Genomic DNA, 24,270 nt, shown 5'->3' with positions numbered 1-24,270 from the left:
CTTGCAAAAAGCAGATTATAATAAAACTGAAAGTGCTGACAACTGAGTATTTTGTCTTATTTCCTCTAAGTGAGTTTCAGCTTACTGTTCCCCAGTTGTGTGAGAGTGTTATTTTTGTTTTTGGAGACTTCAGCAAGAACTTTATCTTCATATTCTCTCTCTCCATCTAGTATCAGTATCTCTCTATGCAATCTTGCAATCAGGGGCATAGCTATAATTGAGCGAAAGGGTTCAAAGAACACGGCCCCCAGCTCCTGAGGGCCCTCCAGATCATCCCTCTATTTTCTTCATTAGGGGGCCGCCAGAGAGAAGGATGAACACAGGCCACCTCTCCCCTAGCTATGCCCCTGCTTGCAATCTTGCAAATGATTCTTTAGGGGGTAATTTACTGCTTTCTGCTCCACTCAGTGGTGGTGGTGGTCTTTTCCTCACCACTGCTGTGATGTATAGCTGCTATTAGCTCCCATTTCTAGCCCTCAGGAGCTGCCAGCTCTCTGAAGTTAGACTATAAAGTTATGTGCTTCTATCACCATCTCTGGTGGGGATGAGGAAAATGCTGAGAGTTTTGGCTGACTATTGTCATGAAAACTTGCTCTCCATCAATTACCAGAAGACTAAGGTCGTAATGTTTGCCAAGAAACCTATTATGCATAAATGGCAAATTAACGGGGTTGATGTAGCACAGACATTGCAATACAAATATTTGGGGGTCATCTTCCAGGTGACAGGTAGCTGGAAAGAGCAAACTAAGGCCACCGTAACAAACGCCCTGAGGTCTACTACTGTGATTTTGAGATTCTTCTTTTCGGCAGTGGGCAGATATGTTCCAGCTGCCATTAAGGTCTTTCAAACTAAGGTAATCTCACAGCTTCTTTATAGCTCACAGATTTGCATATATCGTGACTTTTGTCCACTTGAAAGAATTCAGTCCAAATTTCTCAAGGCTATTTTTTCAACCCCCTGTTGTGTGTCAGATATCAAGCTGCGACTGAAAACTGGTTTGTTAAACTTGGAGTCCTCTGCCTGGATTTATATTTTCAGCTTCTGGCTGAAATTGATTCTGCCCCCCCCCCCCTTTCTGGTTTAGCTTGCTTAATCTTTAAGGATGAACACCCCTCTGATTGGACCCTCTTAATCACTGAAAAATTAAAAGTATATGGACTGCAATAGAATTTCTTCTCCCCCTGGGCTATGATAATGCCAGAATGATCCTTAAGCAGTGTATTATCGATATGGGACACCAGATAGATTTAGGTCAGGCATCAAGCTACAGGTGGTTTGGAGCAGTTAAGCCCTTGCAAAAACCAGCCAACTATCTGTATAATCTGACATATTCAACCCACAGAAGAGCCCTGATGCTAGCCCAGATGGATGTGTTGCCCTCTGTGGTATTAGAGGGTAGATTTAGGAGGGTTCCTTTTTTGGAGAGATTGTATCCTTTTGGGAATGGCGATGTTGAAACAGTAGGTCATGTGCTTTTGTATTGCTCATTTTATCGTGATCTTTTATCTTAGACTTATTGCCCCTCTTGTTTATAGATATCCAAATAATTCTGATGAGTTTTATATAAACTTATTTCTTTCTGATACGTATACCAATGTCTTGTATCTGGTGACCAAATTCTGTACAGCTGCGATTAAGACCCGCATACGGTGTGTCGGAGATGGTTAATTCAGGCTCTTAATTTGTTTTGTTTTTATTTTGTTATCTTATTCCTTTTATATTTGCTGTAATAGTTCTTAATTGTATATTTTATGTGTATGTTTATATATATATATATATATATATATATATATATATATATATATGCGCATGCATTGTTCCTGATGTTCACTTTTTGGGACTCTTGTATCTGGATTTGATCTGTGTGCTTATCTTTGATCGTAATACACTGAATTGAAATTGTTAGACTATAAACTACCCATTGCACATAGACCTGGATCAGAGTTCAACACAAGACAGTGCTGAGACAGCTGCATGTGTGGCTCTACATCTATCCTTAAATACTAGAATATAGAATGAGAGCATGTTACCTGTGTAGCTGGATTAGTGATATTCTGTGTTCAACACCGACCACTACTGCAACTGGCTGCAGATGCAGTTCTTGGTTTGAGCTATAGCTCGTAAAAGGTGACATTGGAGAAAAGAGCTTGTCTTCTGGGTACTCAACCTGAGCTTAATGACTAGTTATCCCTGTAATCAATTCATCGTTTAATGGAGATAGCAGCTCATCCTGGGTCCATACTTGTATGTTACTCTGGAGGCCAGCTTTTCCTAAGTGTGTTAATCATTTGGCCAAGTTGGAAAAAAACTGGATGTTGCTGGCTATGGCAAGACTTGTTTATTCAGATGACTTTCAGCCACCCTTCATTTGTTGACTCACTCAGAAGGCACAGGTTTTTTAATGGAACTGTGAATTAACCCATCTGAGATAATCTACTATTGTTCACACAGTCACTTATCTTAGGATGAGAACTCTTGCTCTTGAATATTGTTCCCACATTCTTTATGCACAGGTATATCCCCCACTGGAAGGGTTAGGTTAAATGAAGCAATATGAGAGAGTTGTTGAGTTGTCCTCTGCTTTACCTTCTGTAGTTCTTTTTACAGTGCATAGATGCACCGCGGGAAGCGCAGTACAGTACCAGAATGTTACGCTGGTTACCCTGATTTATCTAGGCTAAAAATGGTGGTTCTGTTATATTTAGCAGAGGAAGAACAACTATTTCTATTTATCCCCGAACACTTTCTCTTCCCAAAGCTGTTGCAGGTGTTCCTTTGTGAGTCTTTTAAAAAAGAAAGAAAGCAAGCTTGTGAGTCCTCTTGGGACAGGGAACCATGATGTTATAATTCCTTTTGTTACAAAAGCTGCTTTTAAAATTTGGGGGTTTTGTTGTTGTTGAAAAGTGGTATATAAATATACTTTTAATAGTAACGTTCAAGTGAGCAAATAATTGAGGAGTAAGTGTGTCTACTTCTCTACAAAGGGGAGTTGATACTTCTACTTTTTACCCTTTTCTCACTTTATCACTTTTATCAGGCAATAGCAATACAGAAATTAGAGCAAATTAATTGTTTGCTGAACCAAAGCACCTATTTGCATGAATGGAGACTTGCTGTGTAAGAGTTATATGCTCTGATATGAAAGAAAAAGTGGTTAAAGTTGGAAAATGCTTTGCCAAAGGAAAGGACTGGAGAGGAGGAGACCATACTTCTTGCTCAGTAGAATATTTACCAAACTAAGGCGAACCATCAGAAAGCAAAAGTCAGATTCAGAATGGGCTTGAAGGACAGAAGTATAGCAAGTGAGAATTTGTAGAAGCCTGCAGGGAAAGCAGAGCATTTCAATGCAAATGTAATGAATGTTGTTGGGTGATGGTAGGTGGCTGCATTGTAAAAATACTAGTTTAAAAATGTTTTCAGAACAGATTTGTTTCTGTCAGGGTGGATTGATTTAAATCAAGACTATTTAAATAAGTGATTTAAATTATGATTTAAATCACGAAAAGTTAAACCTGGCTTATATGGTCGATTTAAACCAAGTTTCCCACTGATATTTCTTTGAGTGTTTCCTAAATAATGGTGCAGATCTGATAACTAAAACATGTTAATTTCAAACTCAGTAGGGCATTTATTCATTCATTCATTTATTTTATTTCACACATTTTATATACCGCCTCAAACACAAGTTGTCTGGGTGGTTTAAGAACATAAGAACAGCCCTGCTGGATCAGGCCCAAGGCCCATCTAGTCCAGCATCCTGTTTTGCACAGTGGCCCACCAGATGCTGCTGGAAGTTCACAGGCAGGAGTTGAGGCCATGCCCTCTCGCCTGCTGTTACTCCCCTGCAACTGGTACTCAAAGCCATCTTGCCTTTGTGGCTGGAGGTGACACACAGCCCTCCGACTGGTAGCCATTGATAGACCTCTCCTCCATGAAGTTATCCAAACCCCATGGAGGCGAGGTCTATCAATGGCTACCAGTCGGAGGGCTGTGGGCCCCCTCTAGCCTCAGAGGGATCCCTTTGTAGATTCTACACCCATGATAGGACAGAACTGAGCCCTCCATTTTTCAATCTGTGCTCTTTGAATTTTTGTGTGTGTGCTGATTGTGGCCATGTGTCTTCATGTTTCGTTTTGCTGCATGTATTATGAACAGCGAATGTCAGCACAAACGTTTCTCACTGCTTTCTGAAAGACCAAAAAATGAATTTCTGTGAAGTAAGTGACTAGCATGTAAACTCATCAGGTTGGTGTGTTGACATGGAATAGAGAGTAGGTTTTCAATACTCCAGACTTGTCTGTCTGCTATGAAAGGCTCTTATTTTTACTGTGGTTGTAAGCATGTAATTTTGAAACCCAAAAGAGAGCATTAAAAATGAATTTATATTCTGATGCTTTGCCTTTTTATACAACTAGAGGTTTTTTAGTGGACCATAGTGTGAACTGCAAGGTTGGTAATTTAATCTGAAGATCATCCGTTTACAAGACAATAAAAACAACCAATAAAAAGATTAACACATTTCAACAATTAGAATGTAAAACAATTAAAACACAATTAAAACACAGTTAAAACAGTGTCTAATTAAAAGCCTGGGTGAAAAAATGCATCTTGACTGCCTTTTAAAAAGTTGTAAGAGATGGGGAGGCTCTTATTTCAGCAGGAAGTGTGTTCCAAAGCCTTGGGGCAGCAATGGAGAAGGCCCGTCCCTGAGTAGCCACCAGACAAGCTGGTGGCAACTGCAGAACAACCTCTCCTGATGATCTCAGTGGGCGGTGTGGTTCATACCGAAGAAGACATTCTCTTAAATTCCCAGGGCATTATAGGTTATAACCAAGACCTTGTATTTTGCCTGGAAACCTGTTGGCAACCAGTGTAGAAGTTTTAAGGTAGGAATGATATGGTCTCTCCGAGATGACCCAGAGACCAACCTGGCTGCCGCATTCTGGACCACCTGCAGTTTCCAGACTGCTTACAAAGGCAGCCCCACATAGAGCGCATTGTAGTAGTCAAGTCTGGAGGTGACCAGTAGATGTACGACTGTTCTGAGGTCATTTATCTAAAGAAATAGACACAGCTGCCATATCAGCCAAAGCTGATAAAAGGGATCTCTGGCCACTGCCTCAACCTGGGACACCAGGGAGAGGTTTGTGTCCAGAAGCACCCCCAGACTGTGTACCTGTTCCTTCTGGGGAAGTGTGACCTCATCCAGAACAGGCAGATCAAAATCATCTCCTGAGCTTCAACCCCCGCACGATAAGTACCTCCGTCTTATCTGGATTCAGTTTGTCTGTTTTCCGTTTCAGTTTTTCGGTTAAGAAATAGCACATAATACCTATAATAATAGTTTTTCAGTCTCAGTTTTTCAGTCTCAGTCTTCAGTCTCAGTTTTTCAGTTAGGAAATAGTACATAATACCTGGCTTTTTATGTGATGGATACTTTTGTTCATTATTTGTGTTATGCTGCAGTTGCAGCAGCAGTAAATTAAAAATGGTAAGAAATCATGTTCAGACAAAATAGCACTTATATTGTATTAAACTAAATGATCTGAAATATTATATGCAAATATAATATCACATTTGTAGTTGAGGCCATCTCCTGTGTAACCTAGGCTGTCCTTTAAACTTATAAATTTATTTTAAAGTTTCTATCTACTCTGCCCCTTTTTCTATATTGTTTTAATTAAGTTCTCTGCCTTGGCCCAGCCCCATCACAAACAAGAATCCTACTATCCAGCCTGTGTCTTTGCACGTGTGCCTTCAGGTTGTTTTTAGAAATGAAAACTCAGAAATTTCCAGACGCGAGAGCTGGTAGTTACTGGGCAGTGCTAGGCAGACAAGAGCCACTTTCATGAGATGAAAGTAAGTTGAATGCCCGTGTTTAATTGGTAAGTAACCCAGTGTGTGTTAGAGAGCCAGTAATTCATTTTTAAAAGACTAAGTGTAGGGGTAGCATGTTTGTGATGAGATTAAATTTTAGCCATATTATTTTTTAAAATCTTATTTACATTTTAAAATAATGTTTAAAAAAAAATCCTGGCTGAGATCCCACGCAGAGTAATACAGGCTATTCTCAATTACCCATGCTGATGCAGGCATCTAAAGCATTGCCTGTGGTATTGTGCAAGAGGGATTCTACATTTGCACAATTTTAGGTCTTCATTCAAGACCTAAACTAAGGTCTAAGACCTAAAATTGTGCAAATGCAATTGCACAATGCTATGTCCATTATTTCCATTAGACAAAGCATTCCTCATCTACGTTTACGCAATTTTATGTATTAGCATAAGAATGGTCTTGTGCAACACTACAGGCATTGCTTTAGATGTCCGCATTACTCTGCATGGGATGTCAGCCCCTATTTTTTAGTTTTTTATCTACGCTGGCTTCTGCAACTATGTCAGTGCCTGCTTACATGATACTTTTTCTGCAACAGAATTCTCTCATGGTTGTGCAATTAAAACATTTTCTAGTGGCAATAGCTCAGCTTTTCTTGTATGGGTTTGTTTTGTGTTGATTTTGCTTTGAGACTTCTCTGCCTGACCTTAGTAGCACCTGATATCTAAATATGCTTCTTCCCCTCTCTTCTTTTTTGTGTGTTTCCCCCCCTTTTCCTCCTTTTACTATCCTTTTAATTTTGACATTGGTGAGAGAGTAGGGAGGAAGTTTAAGGATTTATTGTTTGTTTGTGGCCTATGTGAATATGTGTGAAGCGAACAATAAAGAATTTTTTTTGATGACTTAGAGATGGTGACGACTGTTAATGTTTATGTTGTCTTTGAACATTAAAAAACCAATAAACTGTGTTTTTTAAATGGATGGACCTCTGCACTGCTGCATGTTTGAAGGAATCTTTTAAGTTTAAATGACTGCTGTTCATTCTAATTTAGAATATTTAACATTGCCATATAAGGAAGTTTGCCTTGCTGAATAAGCTGTGGCAATGTCTAGCAAATGATTGGGTACTGTAGAGGGCTATATGTGACAGGAAGGTTTTTCCCACTTAAAGGTAAAGCGTGCCGTCAAGTCGATTTCAACTCCTGGCTTCCACAGAGCCCTGTGGATTTCTTTGGTAGAATACAGGAGGGGTCTATCTATCTATCAAATTTGTACACCTCCCCAAACTTTTGTCTCTGGGCGGTTAACAATAACATAAAACCAGTTTAAAACATATACAAAAAACTTTAAAACAATTTAAAAGTAAACCAGAGATTAAAACAAAAAAAAATTTTTTTAGGAAGCTGAGAAAGCTTGGGAGAAAAGATGGGTTTTAAGGTGTTTTTTGAAAATTGCCAGAGCTGGGGAGAATCATATTTATTTATTTATTTATTATTTATAATAAATAAATAAATAAATAAGAAAGATTCTCCCCATCTCTGGCAATTTTCAAAAAACACCTTAAAACCCATCTTTTCTCCCAAGCTTTCTCAGCTTCCTAAAAAATATCTCAGCAGGGAGCTCATTCCACAATCTTGGGGCAGCAACCGAGAAGGCCCGTCTCTGTGTAGCTACCAAATGAGTTGGCGGTAACTGGAGACGGACCTCCTCAGATGATCTCAATGGGCGGTGGGGCTTGTATTGAAGAAGACACTCTCCTAGATACCCAGGGCCTAAGCCATTTAGGGCTTTATAAGTTATAACTAGCACTTTGTATTTTGTCCGGAAACCTATTGGCAGCCAGTGTAGCTCCATCAGTAAAGGAGTAACATGGTCTCTCCGAGATGACCCAGAGACCAACCTGGCTGCCACATTCTGAACCAACTGAAGTTTCCAGACTGCGTATAAAGGCAGCCCCACATAGAGCACATTACAGAAGTCAAGTCTGGAGGTCACCAACAGATGTACCACTGTTTTGAGGTCATTGATCTCGAGAAACGGGCACAGCTGGCGTATCAACCATAGCTGTTAGAAAGCACCCCTGGCCACCGCCTCAGCCTGAGAAACCAGGGAGAGGTGTGAATCCAGAAGTACTCCCAGACTGCAAACCTGTTCCTTTTGGAGAAGTGTGACCCCATCTAGAACAGGTAGATCAAAATCATCTCTAGAGTTCTGACCCCGCACAATAAGTACCTCCGTCTTATCTGGATTCAGCTTCAGTTTATTCTCCCTCATCCAGCCCATTACTGCTTCCGGGCAGGCATTTAGGGAGGATGTGCCAGCTCCTGAAGAAGTTGACATGGAGAAGTAGATCTGGGTGTCATCAGCATACTGGTAACACCCAGCTCCAAATCCCCTGATGATCTCTCCCAACGGTTTCATGTAGATGTTAAAGAGCATTGGAGAAAGTACGGAGCCTTGAGGGACACCAGCTCAGATTTTGAAGAGCAACAGTCTCCAATCGACACCATCTGGAATCTATCCGAGAGGTAGGAGCAGAACCACTGTAAAACAGTGCCCCCCACCCCCAACCCCCTCAGACGTTCCAGAAGGATACTATGGTCGATAGTATCGAAAGCTGCTGAGAGATCCAAAAGGACCAACAGAGTCACACTTCCTGTGTCAATTCCCAGTTGGAGATCATCCATCAGGCCGACCAAGAGAATCTCCACCCCATAGCCCACTCGAAAACCAGTTTGAAATGGGTCTAGATAATCGGTTTCCTCCAAGACCATCTGGAGCTGAGAGGCCACCACCCTCTCGATTACCTTGCCCACCCATGGGAGGTTGGAAACAGGCCTATAATTGCTTATAGGTTTACCTAGAGGTAAACCTATAATGGGTTTACCATTGCCATCTCCCGCACAGTATGAGATGATGCCTTTCAGCATCTTCCTATATTGCTGCTGCCCCGATATATGTTTCCCATAGTCTGGGAAACATACCAGTGGGGATTCAAACTGGCAACTTTCTGCTTGTTAGTCAAGCATTTCCCTGCTGCACCACTTAAGGTGGTTTTTACCCCTTACTGACTGACTAATTGCCCCTTGGAAATTCAGAGGAGTTTCGGGAGCACATTTTGATATTTTCCCCATAGATCATTATCCTTATTTAACTGATATGAGTAGGCATGGTGGACTCTTCTGTGACTTACCCTTTTTGGGAATGTGAATAGATTGCAAATGCAGTGGCTCATTGCTGTTAATTATCCATAAGCTCCTAAATTATGACTATAGTCTAATAGCTGTTAGGTATGAATAATTTAGTGCAGCATCATATTGCAGTTCACCAAGGAGGCCTCTGTTTCACGTTGAAGTCAGTTTGTTAGAGAGTGAAATTTTCTGTTATGTCATGTGTCTGCTCCATTACTGGAATAATGGTACACAGCATTCAGTACCTTGCACCTTAGGCAGGGTATAAGGTTATCTTTATACAGGGGGCAGAGAAAGAAGTTGTAAGAAAATTCATTATGGTTCTGAATATCTGATGTGTTTACCTCACCTGCCTATTCCCCAGTATGTTGGTTTTTGATTAATACTCAGAGGGTTGATTTATGTTTTTATAATCAAAAGGTGCATTTTAGAAAGTTCTATGAGAAGATGGAACTTGGCTGCATACTGTATGTTAAAATGGACAACCTTAATTCTCCTGTGGCATGGGTTATAGAGAGGAGTCTCTCCCAGTCCTATCTTGGAGATGCCAGGGAGGGAACTTGGAACCTCCTGTAAGCAAGCATGCAGGTGCTCTTCCCAGAGTGGCCCCATCCCCTAAATCTTACAGCAGTCGTGTGTAGTCTCCCATTCAAATGCAAAACAGGGTGGGCTCTGCTTAGCAAAAGAGACAATTCATGCTTGCTACCACAAGACCAGCTCTGCTCCCATTTTTATGCTGTCTTATGCTGTCTGTATAATGTTTTTATAATGGTTGCTGCTGCTGCTCTGCTTTTATGAGTGTATTGTTGTATTTTAATTTTTAACTGTCTTGAGTCAGTGGAAAAAAATTGGGGTGCATATATTTATAAATCAAATCAAATCAAATCACACTGATAGCCGAACTGTATTCAGTTATACAGTTTATCATCCTAAGTTTGTTTTGCTTTTTTTAAAATCAAGGCATCCAGTTTAAGTCAACAGTGACACCAAGTGGTTGAACAATTGTATACATATATGATAAACAAACAGGAAAACTCAGAGAGAATCCTTCTGTAGGTAAAGTTCTCCCAGACTGGGTTGGCTATGAGTCTTGCATTTGAGGTCTGACTGATAGGGACCCTGGGAGCTCCCCCAGATTGCTGTGAGCAAATGCAGAGCGACAGCCTTGAGTACTGCACCTACACCCCACTGCTTGCTCATGTCCTCTGCCAGGTAAATGTCCTCTGCCAGAGGGACTTTCAGCACCCTGATGGTTAGAATTCAGGGAAAGATATACAGATCTGTCCTTTTTTCCTTCTACCTTTGTACTTTGTATTCTATCCCTATCTCCCCCTTCCCTCTACCTTGCCCTTTTGGTTTGCTCACTTAGCAATTCCTAATTGTATTTGAGTACTTAACAGAATTGGTCTTATTCCTGGCACTGATTGTCATTCCATTTTGGTTGGTGCTTCTGTTATCTCAATAAGCTTGTTCCTTTGTTTTCACCAGTCTGTCTCTGAGCCTGTTGCCTCCTTAGAAGTGAATGCTGACGTTGTCTTTAACCAGACTTCAGATCCTTTGTTATTACACACTTGTACATTGGTTTTGGAGCGAATTCCCACAACTTAAGCAAAAGCAAAGTCATAGACTATGTTAATTGACACGTGAATGAGTGATAAGGATTACCCAAATCCTCCTTTCTCTCTGTTAGAGAACCCTTTCCATATATTTGTTACGGGATGAGTAAAGTAAATATTTATCTTGGGTGGATCCCAATGAGACTGATTTGGCAGTCTGCAGAACAATGCACAAAGGCTGATGTTCTGCATTCTATTCTTGATAGCTTATCCGGGGCCATAGAAAAGGACTCTGGACCGGTCCGGAATTCTGGCGGTTCGGCAGGATGGGGGAGTGTGTCTTTAAGGGGAGGCGGTAGTACTTACCCCCCCCCGGCGCTGGAGTTGCCAAAAACGTTCTTGGGGCGGCAGAGTTCCTCTCTGCCGCCCTTGCCCCTGTCGTCGTCTGTAAGGGTTAAATTAGAAAGAGCTGGCAGCGTGCATGCGCCCTTCATGGCACATGCGCTCATCTGATGTATGTGGCGCGAGCGGCGAGCACATGGGCGCTACCAGCTCTTTCTAATTTTAACCCTTATAGACAACGACAGGGGCAGGGGCGGCAGGGAGGAACTCTGCCGCCCCAAGAACGTTTTTGGCAACTCCAGCGCCCTGGAGGGAGTAGAGCGGCGGGGGGGGGAGTACTATCACCCCCCCTAAAGACACACTCCCCTCAGTGCCGGACCACGCTTCTGTGGTTCCGTGCACATTCCTACATCCCAGCCCTCTTCTAGTCCAATCTGTGGAGCAGTACAGAGGGGTGCACAACAGTGCTGACAGCTCCTCACTTGCTACTTTCAAGGTGCTCGAGGGGGAGGACAGTGTGAAGGAGGAATTTTCCATACAGTGCCGTACTTCAAAGAGCACCTCCAAAGCACAGCATCCTGCAAAGGATTTGCTGCCCTACTCCTGAGCTTGGAAGAGGTGAGAGAACCTCACTGCTATTGCCTCCCTTCCTCCCACCCCTCCACCCACCCATTGCTGTGGCTGCCATCTTTCCCGTTTCACCCATTAGATTGAGAAGCAAGCCACCCCCTCCCTTTCCAGCACCTCTCTACTTTAGGAAGTACTTCACACACAAACCACTGTCACTGTTCATGGCCCGCACATACAGATGCTGCGGTCCACTCAATTTGAAAGGAGTGGGGATGTGCTGAGCAGGCAACAACAGCTTTTGTTGTGAGTAGTAAGAGTTGCTGAGAAGAGAGGAGGAGGCTCCCATGCCCAGCAATGGCTGGTGTTAGGAAAGGGGGTGGGTAGGTTGAGGGGAAGGGAGCATGCAGCTCAGTGGAGGGGTGGTAGAGGTTTGTGATGATCCCCAGAGGCAAAGGGCATATGAAGCAAGTAGAATTGTGGACAACTAGTTATCTGTCTCCTTGGTGGTTATTTCTGTTATCGTTGCTGTAACAGAATTTCTCGTCCTATAACTTGGTGGTTAAATAGATAACCGTTCTGTCAGAATATATTATCTGATCTGCATGAATACATTTTATTTTTTCTAATCCAGTACTTATCTAGTGGTGACTTTATGCAATGGCCTCAAGCCACAGGTCTTCACCAGTGCCTCAGTCAAACACAAGTGATATCTTCTTTAAAAAGGAAGTGGATGCTGCTAAACGCTTTCAACCAATGCAGTCACTGCCAGATGTATGTCCCAAGGAACCCACAGGTAATGCCTGTAACAAAATTAAGCTTGGAATTTATCTTCAGAATATAACTTGCACTTGTTTCCTGTATATATTGTAATTTATATGTGTTCATAAGTTGTCTTGGTTGCTATAAAAAGTCAGGATAGCATATGTTTTAAACAAATGCTAACTAGATTATTGGGCAAAGTAGCATTTAGGCTCTTTCCACTACATTAGTTCCTTGATATCTTTTCATAGTACCAAGGAATATTATCTTTGTTGGGGATCATGGGATCATTGAAATGATGTGCTAAAGAGGCGTCTTTATAGTGTTCTGTTCTTCATTTTATATTCTGCTATTCTGATTTTGAGTAATCTTGTTGATTTTCCCTGCATATAGCAAACCACAGACACAAAGAATAGTAAACTACATGGTAACTGTTGCCATTTATAAAATATTGCAATTTGTAGTGTTTAGCATTGTGGCTATTTACAGAACTTTCAAAGGTGAAAAAAGATCATTTTCATGCCAGACAATTCTGCCATCAGAAATAACTCACTGAATAGGGATTGCTACCTGCTCGCTTGCTCGCTCACTCACTCACTCACTCAATGAATGCGTATGGTTCAGAGTATTCTGTTCTTCTCCAAGCACAGATAATAATATCAGTAGCCACTGAAAGCAAAAGCATCATGTCCAATAATGCATATTTAAAAATTGACTTGAACAATTGAGGTGTATATCAAGTATTGTTTGGCATATATTGCTAAGCAATTCTTTCTTTAGATGTTGTTTGTTCAAATCCATAATCTATAACCTATTTTTAAGAATTATTTTATCTTAAAGAGAAAAGCATATTTCTTTCAGATAATATCTATACCTCTGTCTGTCTATATTAAAATCGGTTATTTTGTCTTGTAGGTGATCCTAATAGTTTATGTGACAGCCCATCTTTAGTTGCTGATCAGCATAGGTGGACTATTTATCATTCCAAAGTAAATCTCCCAGCAGCACTAAATGATCCTCGATTAGCAAAAAGGGAATCCGATTTCTTTACAAAGACATGGGGACAGGATTTTGTAGACATTGGAGTCGTGCCTTCACTCTACCTCCCACAGATAAACAAGGAACATTTTGCAACATACCAACAGGAAGCTGTTCAGGTAAAAAGAATAAGCTATGCATGCATATACTAGTCACTTGTAAATCTGCTAACACAAATTAATTATTGTAGGTATTCAAACCCGATCTGATTCTGCTGCTACCTGCAAATTGCTTTGTTCCAATTAGTTGGCTCATGTCATGGTGTTACATTTATTACAGAGTACTTCTATTAATGTTAAATATTTTCTCATCAACTATGCATTATACTTACGTTATCTGATTAAAATGGTCTTAACCTTTCATTTGCATGCTAGATGTACTCTGTATTGTTATCTATGAATTTCCAGGTGTCACTACCAGGCTTCAGGAACACTACAGCAGAGTCAGGAGTCAGAAATTAGAACCAGTTGGGGGGGGGGTGAGGACAAGTCAAGTCTGTAGCAGCAAGTCACAGCCAAGACAAGAGAAGCAAACTGAGAGTCAGGCCAAGGAAACAGGCCAGAAGTCACAGGAATGTACCAGAGAGCCAAGAAGATTTGGTTGCTCAGGCAAATCCTCAGCCCAAACAGGAAGCTTACCCTACCTATTCCAGAAGAATCCAGTGGCCAGCCTGGGTAGGCAGGGTTAATCCAGACTGAGAGTGATGATGATCTAGGCTGTAGTTCTAGCAGCTAGCCATACAGGGCAGTGCAACATTAGTCTGGATATCAGCTGCTGAAAATTATTATAGCTGATTCTACTCATAAAAATATACTTTTGGACTTCCTTAGTAATTACATATTTGAACACTGTGCTGGATGCAGACACAACATTATTTCCACCCAGTAAGGTCAAAGTAGTGGTTGGTTATACAGTTGTCCCTCGCCAACCACAAGGGTTCCGTTCCTGGAAACTCTCGCGGTTGGCGATTATAAATACATGATTGCCCATTATTTTCAATGCATTTCTCTTTTGGGGTGGTGGGGGAGGGCAGGCTTGAGTCAGATGTCACCAGCCCTGACAGAAGCTTTTCTCCGCTGTTTTCAGGACTAGCAAAACACAGAGCAGGGAGCACTGACTATATGGAGAAGGGACATTCCCTTCTCTGCATAGTCATTCCCTTTTTAATAGGTTGGGAGGAAATATTCCCATACTGGCATGCCATAAAGGAGGGTGATGGCGGGGAGTGGGGTGTGTTGAGTTATAAAACCGGCTCTACTACTAACCTTGGGGTCTCGGCTTCCCTCATTTGTGTAATTTTTATTGGTAGATTTTATGAAATTCTTAGCCATTCATAATGAATCAGTGCAAAACAAGTCACAAACAGTGCTAAAATTCAGTCAGTCTATCTACATGCAACAGGAGAAAGCAGGGAGGTTGAACAGTATTGATGTCATAATTGTCACCTAATGGGAGAGTGTTCTTGTTCTCCCAGGGAAGTATGAATCAGGTTTTTAAAACAAACTACTTCGTGTAGGACCAAGAAAATTGCAACACTGTCTATTGGTGATCTGCTTAATGGGGTAATACTGTACTACTAAAGAACCTATATGAGATTTAGGAGACATGCCTATTGCTCACTTTAATGGCATCCTCAGCTGAATCACTATTTTTGAGAAATGTGATGAAAAACTATTTTGTCTGAAATTCAGTATTAAACCTTACAATGAAATAGAGGCTTGATTAAAGGCTTGATAAGAGTGCTGTTTAGTGTACAATTGAACCCTTTTATCTGCAGGGGTTCTCTTTGCTACAACTGCGGTTAACAGAACCGCGGATAATGGGGTATTGCGACAGTGGGATGGGGGGGGGGTTAGGTTCCTGGAGGCTGGAGAAAAGGGCGGAAAATTTATGTCCAGAAATGTCAGCATGTCTCCAGCTGTCCAGAAATGCCTCCCCCAATGTCCCAAATCCATCATTTCCCCACAAAAAATCATGGGGGTAAGTGGGCTTTTAAAAACAAATGACCCACAAAATGGGTCCTCTCCTCAAAATGATGGCCAGAAATGTCCTCAGAGGTCATTTCCAGCCACCTCAAACCCACGGATATGCAAAATTAACCCTTTGTGAACCCCCCCACCCGCTGGCAATTACCCGACTGGGAATACGCAAAACCGTGGATGTCGGATACACAAATGGCAAGGTTTGCTTGTATTCTTTTTTATTATTTAGTGTGTAATTAATAGGGTTGCATTTATGAATTATAGGTACATATTGCATCCACTGTATGCTTCTATTCTTCTGAGTAATTTTGCAAAAGCTATTACCTTGCACAGGAAACCTGAACATATTGTAAAAGAAATAGTTTAGTATGTTCCTAAACTAAAATATGTGTTTGTTAATTGTCATGTTTTTAGAGAGAGAAGCTTCATGAGAAATGCAAGACCATTTGTTCTCCTAAAGACACTTTTGACAGGACTCTGTTACAGACTCACGGTAGGGTTCTCTTTTTAAAAAAAAACCTTTGTCATTCTTTTTAATGAAACATGCACATGATCTCTAGTTGTATCAAAAACATCATCAGTAGCATAATGACTGAGCAATGAAAAATCCAGCCATATCCCACCATTTTTACAAAATAACTCCAATGAATGTAACAGAAATAATTGGGAGCTATTATATTTAGGTAGAAGAAGTCATGATACTGTTTCTTAATTTTCCTTGAAGGTTCAAATGTTCTCCTTTTTAACTATCCTTAGTCTTACAATAAACTAGTGCTATGCCTTGAATCCGCTTCTGTTCTGCTTCTTCCATCCATCATTCACTCATCATTTGTGGAAATTGCTATGGCAAAGATAGTATTGAGGAAATATTCATGAATTTTGTTACTTTTGGTGACTTTGTTACCTTTGGTGCTTTAATAATGCTAAATAAATTATGCTCCATTTGTTATTCGCTTCATAAGAGACTTCAAGATGATACAATACCATTGTACTAAAAACAACAACAAATATTTGTATACTGCTTTTCAACAAAAGTTTCCAAAGCAGTTTACATTGAGAAATAATAAATAATAATAATAAGGCTCTCTGTCCCCAAAGGGCTTACAATCTAAAAAGAAACATAGGCAGACACCAGCAACAGTAACTGGAAGTATTGGTGGTGGATAGGGCCAGTTACTGTCCCCCGCTAAGTAAAGAGAATCACCACGTTTAAAAGGTGCCTCTTTGCCGAGTTAGCAGGGGTCAAAATCTTTAAGAAAGATTGAAACTTTTACTAGCCTGTTAAATGTATCAAGTATCCTACTCACGAATAGCCATATGCCCCAAAATTCTTCGGTAAATTATAATTAACGGAAAGTCCTGATATTACTTTTGCCCACTCTCGGGGGCTGACAATGTTACATACTCTTATGAAGGCAGAGCAAGAGTTTTGCCTTTGCAAGGAGTGAGTAAACTAGCTGCCCTGCTGGTTTGGTTTTGTGTACAGGCAGAAAGATGCAGATGCAATTTTTGCCTCTCTCCCCTCCCTGCAATAGCTCTGCTAAATATATATGTCTTTGAGGGCTGCACAACAGGAGTCTTCACTGCCCCATTACCAATTTCTTAAATGAGAATTTTCTCTATAATTAGAATACTTTCATCTCTTTTAAAAAAGCTGAGCTCAGAATCCTTTCATTGCTATGTATTCAGTCTATAAGGAAATGAAATGTCTTGAAGTTAATAAGGTTCTCTAGTATTTCATGAGCACTGAAAATCAAATTTTTGTTATATTCACTGTGAAAAGTATTTAATAAAATTTCGTGTTTGCCATGACATTATTTTTATTTCATACCATTTTTAGATAAATCCAGGACAGATCTGGAGCAAGTACCTAAGGTATGATTTAAGTATTCCATAGGCAATAGTAAGGAGAAATATTCTGCTAAAATGGCTTGCATATTATTTTAGTGTGGGGTGTGAGAGAGATGCCTTATCCTGCCAATATGGTAATTTATGTAGAATTTATTAAGATGCATAATTCACAACAGTTTTTATGTTCCCTATATTTCTTCATGTTTTGAAGATAAAATACAACTTCCATTGGTTACATTCCTTAGTTTATAGGCGTAGACTGTTCATACCAGCACTGTTGTCACATTTCATTTCATTTCATTTTACTTTTGCCACCCAGGAAATAATCTCTACATGTTTCATAAACATAAACTCTTCCACTGGAATGACAAGGTTAAAAACAAATAAACAACAGATTCTAGATTTGTACAACTTAATTAATACCCTTCCCGATGAACATGATTCCGCATACAGAAAGGCAGAGAATAGGAGCAGGAAGAAACTTGTGAAATAGCTATGTTTGAGATAATTGAAATAGTAGTTTTTAGCTTCTGCTACCAAATGAAATTAGAAAAGAGTGTAGGTGCGTGTGTGCAGTGGCACAGATTCACAGTGAAAATAAAATCTAATAGTGAAGAGTTACAATGAGACAATGTGAAATGACAATGTGAAACTTCAGACAGACCTAGAAAGCTACCTTATGAGTCAGGCCATTGATCCATCTAGTTCAGTGTTGTCTATACTGACTGACAGTGGCTCTCCAGGATTTGAGATGGGTTTTCCCCTCAGCCCTACCTGGAGATGCCACAGAGTGTCCCCTTTAGAAAGCTTTTAAAGACTTGGCTTTTTACCCAGGCTTTTACATAATCGTTTTTTACTGCTGTTCTTGTGTGTTTTTTATCTGCTGTCTTGTTTTTATGTATGATTTTAGCTTGATGTTTTCACTGCTTTTATTGTATGTTTTAATTTTTGTTAACCGCCTTGGGGTTTTCTTTTAATGTAAGGCGGTATAAAAATGTAAAAATAAAATAAATAAAAATAAAAGTCCTTCTGCAAACAAAGCATGTGCTCTACTGTTGAGTGATGGTGCTTTGGCAAACACCATCTGTGGCAAGCCAACGGAATGACCACCAGACTGTTCTTGCTGCCATTTTGGATTCAAAAATGGTGGCCACATATGTTCAGTGGCCATTTTAAAATCCAAAATGGCACTTGGACTGGGGTTGGGACATTCTGCCTCTGAATGGGATGCTCCTTTCCAGGCTTGGAACAGGACCCCTTTTTTAGATGTTTTCTGTTCCGACCTCTGAACGTTCTGCATATCCCTAGAAATAAGGTGGACCTTTGTATCGGTGGGGATTTGGTTCTCTGGTTCTAGCATGCATTACAAACCGTGGCATTGGGGCAATGTGGAAAGTGGGGTTAGGTTCCCAAAGGTCTCAGAAAAGGCAGAGAAAGGCAACACTGCCTTTGAAAGGATAGGGCAGTATAGAAATATAATGAATGAATGAATAATAAAAGGCAAAAATCAGTGGAAATGGCCCTGGAAATGCGGGGGAAAGTGACCTACCATGCTCCATGGGTCCCCAGTAGGGGTGTGCATGGACCACGGAGGAGCGGTCCGACGCTGGATGGGGTCGCTTTAAGGGTGGGAGGTTGTACTTACCCCTCCCGCTGCTCCCCCCCCGCCGCTCCATTTGTGAGTAAAAATTTTGGGGTGGCAGCGTTTCTCCCTGCCGCACCTGCCCCCTTGTTGTCTGCCCAAATTATTGAAGTAACTGTGGTGCATGCGCTGCAGTTACTCCCGTAATTTAGGCAGACAACAAGGGGGCAGGGGTGGCAGGGAGGAATACTGCTGCCCCGAAATTTTTACTCACAAATGGAGTGCCGGAGGGGGATAAGCGGCAGGAGGGGTAAGCGCACACACACACACCCCGCCCTTAAAGCGACACCCCCCCCAAACCGCTTCACAGGCCTCTACAATGGCCTGTGGATGGGTTCGTGCACATCCCTAGTCCCCAGCAGTCCCACAGTGCCCCCAAGTGTCTCAATTCTGCTATTTCTTTGACAGAAAATTGTGGGGTTTTAACATTTTTTTTCTTTAAAAACAAGCCACAAAAATGGCTCCTGTTCACAAAATAGAGGCCAGAAATTAGCTTGGAGGTCATTTCCAGCCACCGTGATCAACGGATATGCGGATCTAACCCTTTCACACCATTTCCCCCCCACCCACCTATACTGAAGTTGGGTGCCAATTACCTGACCACAAATATGTGAAACAGTAGAAACCTGTATGTTTTGTCAAGGAGGGAAAGGGCCTTTTTCACCAGTTTTCACCAGTCTCCCTTTCCCAATGCAATTTACTGCACCCCCCGAAAATATTTATTTATTTATTTATTTATTTATTTATTAAAAAATTTATACTGCCCTTCCAAAAGGCTCAGGGCAGTTTACATTAAAACACCTTTAAAATCAATTAACAATTAAAACCAAAATTATAACACTACATAAAATAATTAACAATTAAAACATCATAAAACACCAATTAAATAGCCAAAACAAATTAAAAACAAGTAACATTGTATATCATATCCTGAAGGACATGTTCTCAGAGACTGCAGAGGAAAGTAATCGGTGAAAATTGCCCCTCATGTTTTCCATGCATACAACTACTAGTTGGGATGCTACCAAAGCAGAGACCCCAATCTGATCTTGTGTGGTGATCAGATTCTGCTGGTAGCAGACGAACTATCAGATAGCCTTTTAGGGCTTTTAAGATTAAAACCAGTGCCTTGAATTGTTGCATACACAATGTATAAAGCCAGAACTGCTTTGGATTACATGTATAAGTTAATGTGTACACAAAGGATATACTTTGTTTAAAAAATGAAATTCATTTCCTGTCGTTAAATGTATTGGACAATAACTTCATTATATCTGTAAATGGGAAAACAGTAGTGGTGTGTGGTAGCAAATTGGGATTGATTTATTATTTCAGATTTTTACGAAACCAGATTTTGCCTTGGAAGATCCCTTAACATTTAATGCAGTATTACCCTGGTCCCATTTTAATACTGCTGGAGGGAAAGGAAATCGTGATGCAGCTTCTTCAAAGTTACTTCAGGAGAAGGTAAATATTTTGTACAATATGTTTTCACTTAGTAAGTGCAGTGGTAACGAATAATTAAGGGGTAAGCTCCAGATGATGCATGTTCCAGTCTCCATCGGCCCTAGTTTGGACAGCTGAGAACATCATGTTAATGGATATAGTTCAGGACTGATTTGATTGTGGGGTTAATTTATTATCAGTAAGATTGGTTGCATTCTGTAATGAAAATACACAAAACCTTTTTGGGGGGTGGGGGCTTAGTAAAAATTATGCACATTTGACTAGTTTGTAATTCTGGTTGAGCTCTTTCAGAAAACTCTCCAGATGCTCCAGGGGGTGTTATTCTGTTGCAGCAAAAAGAAACAAAAAATCTTATGGTATCTTAAAGGCTAACACAGTTGTTAAGTGTAATTTTCATGAGTCAGAGCCCATTGACCAGAAGAGTGAAGATTCTTAGTGGACAGATATAGCACCAAGACAGATGTATGCACCATGAGAAATGAGACTGCTATGCTAAACTCACATCCTTTAGAACTGATGTACAAACTTTCACATGAATTGAGCCTAGGAGCAATGGTTCCTCCAGTTTTGAAGGAAAGAATGTTGATTGGTGGTCCTTTGTGCCAATTTCAAGGCTTCACTCAGAAGCTTTAAAAAAAAAAAGTCTTCCAAAAATCAGACAAAAAAAGATACTAAACATTGAAATGGATTAATAGACACCTAAAAAACCAATCCTAAATGGATATACCAAAGAAAGGCAGGTGCAAGGCAGGAATCTTGTTATAAAGTGAAGCCAGAATCCCAACTATCTACTCTCAGCAGGTCATAAACTGGCAAATGCAAGAGGATAGTGCAAGTCAGGGGTTCTCAAACTTGGGTCTCCAGATGATGATGTCCTTCGGAATCGAATAAATAAAATAAATAAACTCCCATAATCCCCAGCCACAACAACATCTGGGGACCCACGTTTGAGAACCCCTAGTGTAAGTGAATATCTACAGAGAGACGGCTACTTTCTGTAACCAGCTAGCTACTCTCAGTCTGATTTTATCAAATCTGCAAGTGAAATATAGCTTGGCAGAGTCATGCTGGAGTCTCTGTGTGAAACTCTTGTTGTTGAAGTATGCTAACTTTTAAGTATGTTACAGAATATCCAGAGAGCTGGAAGCACATCCTTAGCTTCATGCTGCTGGAGACTCTTTGTGTCCCTCACCCCCCAGATACTAGTTTTCTTAAAAATGCCAGGTGGATTTGGGGTAGGATAGGATTTTGTTTGTAAAGGCAATATGCCTACTTCCCCCAAATTGTTAACATTGGCTGGTATCTTGACTAACACTGCACTTGCTGTATAAGCAGAGTGGCTGCACTAAATCAGGAAGATTTTCAAAATTGCATTATTGTGCTAAAGTTCCTTCGAAAACATATAACATGCTACAGTTTGTGCACCTGTAGTGCAAGCACAACACTAGTCTGGAACACAAGCCCCAGACTTAGCGCAAGTACAGTGAGGGAAATAAGTATTTGATCCCCTGCTGATTTTGTCCGTTTGCCCTCTGACACAGAAATGACCAGGCTATAATTGGAATGGTAGGTTTATTGTAGCTGTGAGAGACAGAATAACAACAAACAAACCCTCAGAAGCCCAGTGCCCAAAAGTCAGCGATGGATTTGCATTGTAGTGAGGGAAATAAGTATTCGATCCCCTATCAACCAGCAAGATTTCAGGCTCCCAGGTGTCTTTTCACTATATGCAGGTAATGAGCTGAGATGAGGAACACCCTCTGTAAGGGAGTGCTCCTAATCCCAGCTTGTTACAGACCTGTATAAAAGGCACCTGTCCATAGAAGCAAGCAATCACTCAGCTTCCAAACTCACCACCATGCCCAAGACCAAAGAACTGTCGAAGGATGTCAGGGACAAGGTTGTAGACCTGCACAAGGCTGGACTGGGCTACAAGACTATCGCCAAGCAGCTTGGTGAGAAGGTGACTACAGTTGGCACGATAACTCGCAAATGGAAGAAACACAAAACAACTGTCAATCTCCCTCGGTCTGGGGCTCCATGCAAGATCTCACCTCGTGGAGTTGCAATGATCATGAGAACGGTGACAAAGCAGCCCAGAACTACACGGGGGAACTTGTCAATGATCTCAGGGCAGCTGGAACCATAGTCACCAAGAAAACAATTGGTAAGACACTACGCCGTGAAGGACTGAAATCTTGCAGTGCCCGCAAGGTCCCCCTGCTCAAGGCAGCACATGTACAGGCCCGTCTGCAGTTTGCCAATGCACATCTGAATGATCCAGAGGAGAACTGGGCGAAAGTGTTGTGGTCAGATGAGACCAAAATCGAGCTCTTTGGCATCAACTCAACTCGCCGTGTGTGGAGGAGGAGGAATGCTGCCTATGAGCCCAAGAACACCATCCCCACCGTCAGACATGGAGGTGGACACATTATGCTTTGGGGGTGTTTTTCTGCTAAGGGGACAGGACACCTTCACTGCATCGAAGGGACGATGGACGGGACCATGTACCGTCAGATCTTGGGTGAGCACCTCCTTCCCTCAGCCAGGGCATTGAGAATGGGTCGTGGATGGGTATTCCAGCATGACAATGACCCAAAACACACAGCCAAGGCAACAAAGGAGTGGCTCAAGAAGAAGCACATGAAGGTCCTGGAGTGGCCCAGCCAGTCTCCAGACCTTAATCCCATAGAAAATCTGTGGAGGGAGCTGAAGGTTCGGGTTGTCAAACATCAGCCTCGAAACCTTTCTGACTTGGAGAGGATCTGCAAAGAGGAGTGGGACAACATCCCTCCTGGGTTGTGTGCAAACCTGGTGGCCAACTACAAGAAACGTCTGACCTCTGTGATTGCCAACAAGGGTTTTGCCACCAAGTACTAAGACATCTTTTGTGAAGGGATCAAATACTTATTTCCCTCACTACAATGCAAATCCATCGCTGACTTTTGGGCACTGGGCTTTTGAGGGTTTGTTTGTTGTTGTTTTGTCTCTCACAGCTACAATAAACCTACCATTCCAATTATAGCCTGGTCATTTCTGTGTCAGAGGGCAAACGGACAAAATCAGCAGGGGATCAAATACTTATTTCCCTCACTGTAGGTAACACAGTAGCCTTGCACTAGCACAGCATTAATCAGGATGTTGGCCACTGCCTTTGATAGACGAGACCAACCACTGTATTACAACAGTGTTGTTTTTTCTCCTTTCCTTTTTACTCTTTTTAAGCTGAGTCACTATCTGGATATTGTTGAAGTAAACATTGCTCATCAGATCTCCCTCCGCTCAGAAGCATTTTTCCATGCAATGACCTCCCAGCATGAACTGCAAGACTACCTCAGGAAAACCTCCCAAGCTGTGAAAATGCTACGAGATAAAATAGGCCAATTTGATAAAGTAATGTGTGAAGGATCTCTTAAAGTGTTAAGACTGTCACTGACAAGAAATAACTGTATAAGAGCATATAATAAGCTGAAATTAATGGCAACTGTGCATCAAACACAACCTACTGTACAGCTGTTGTTATCCACTTCTGAATTTGTTGGAGCATTGGACTTAATATCAACAACTCAGGAGGTGCTACAGCAGGAACTCCAGGGTATTCACAGTTTCCGGTAGGTGACACTTAAGATACCAGTAGAAATTCAGAATCATGGGTCAAGTTATGATGATCAATTTCAAGAAGTTAGTGTATTATGTTTGTTCAGATAAACTGTATCTTTTCTAATGCATGTTCTTTCCCAGGTAGTTCCAATTAGTAGTTCAGTTTTCTATAGGGAATGTATCTGTGAGAGCACGGTGAAGTTTTCTTGATAAGAGTAAAATAAAGCCTTAACCATATCCTTGATATAAGCTGAAATCTTGTGGTGCTAAACCTGTATATCACATAAATGCACAGTCATTTGTGAAATTTGGGCTGCAGGGAATTCAGAGGAGTGAAAAGGGTTTATAATGAAAAACATTAACTAGTGAGTTATTAAGTTTTATATGTGAAATGGAAGTTAATTTGTGTAAGTAGTGATTTGCTGATTTACTCA

General features: G+C 41.1%; 1 protein-coding gene across 7 annotated transcripts in view; it reads left to right on the top strand.

Annotated features, from left to right (window-relative positions):
- The window catches only part of VPS54 (VPS54 subunit of GARP complex), a 100,099-nt gene that overhangs the window by 21,437 nt on the left and 54,392 nt on the right, over window positions 1–24,270 (top strand). For 5 of the 7 annotated variants that reach the window (XM_053284375.1, XM_053284378.1, XM_053284372.1 and 2 more), the window contains 6 exons: window positions 12,129–12,290; window positions 13,172–13,413; window positions 15,691–15,769; window positions 17,117–17,151; window positions 20,105–20,236; window positions 23,462–23,847. In XM_053284375.1, the coding sequence (XP_053140350.1) occupies window positions 12,155–12,290; window positions 13,172–13,413; window positions 15,691–15,769; window positions 17,117–17,151; window positions 20,105–20,236; window positions 23,462–23,847 (1,010 nt within the window). In that variant the 5' untranslated portion in view covers window positions 12,129–12,154. Of the gene's footprint in view, window positions 1–8,263; window positions 8,367–12,128; window positions 12,291–13,171; window positions 13,414–15,690; window positions 15,770–17,116; window positions 17,152–20,104; window positions 20,237–23,461; window positions 23,848–24,270 lie in introns of all 7 variants that reach the window. The other 2 variants (XM_053284377.1, XM_053284373.1) reach the window with 1 other exon arrangement.

Source organism: Hemicordylus capensis, chromosome 1 (genome assembly GCF_027244095.1).
Source record: "Hemicordylus capensis ecotype Gifberg chromosome 1, rHemCap1.1.pri, whole genome shotgun sequence".
Classification (NCBI taxonomy): Eukaryota; Metazoa; Chordata; class Lepidosauria; order Squamata; family Cordylidae; genus Hemicordylus; species Hemicordylus capensis.
This window is presented reverse-complemented; position numbering and strand designations above follow the sequence as displayed.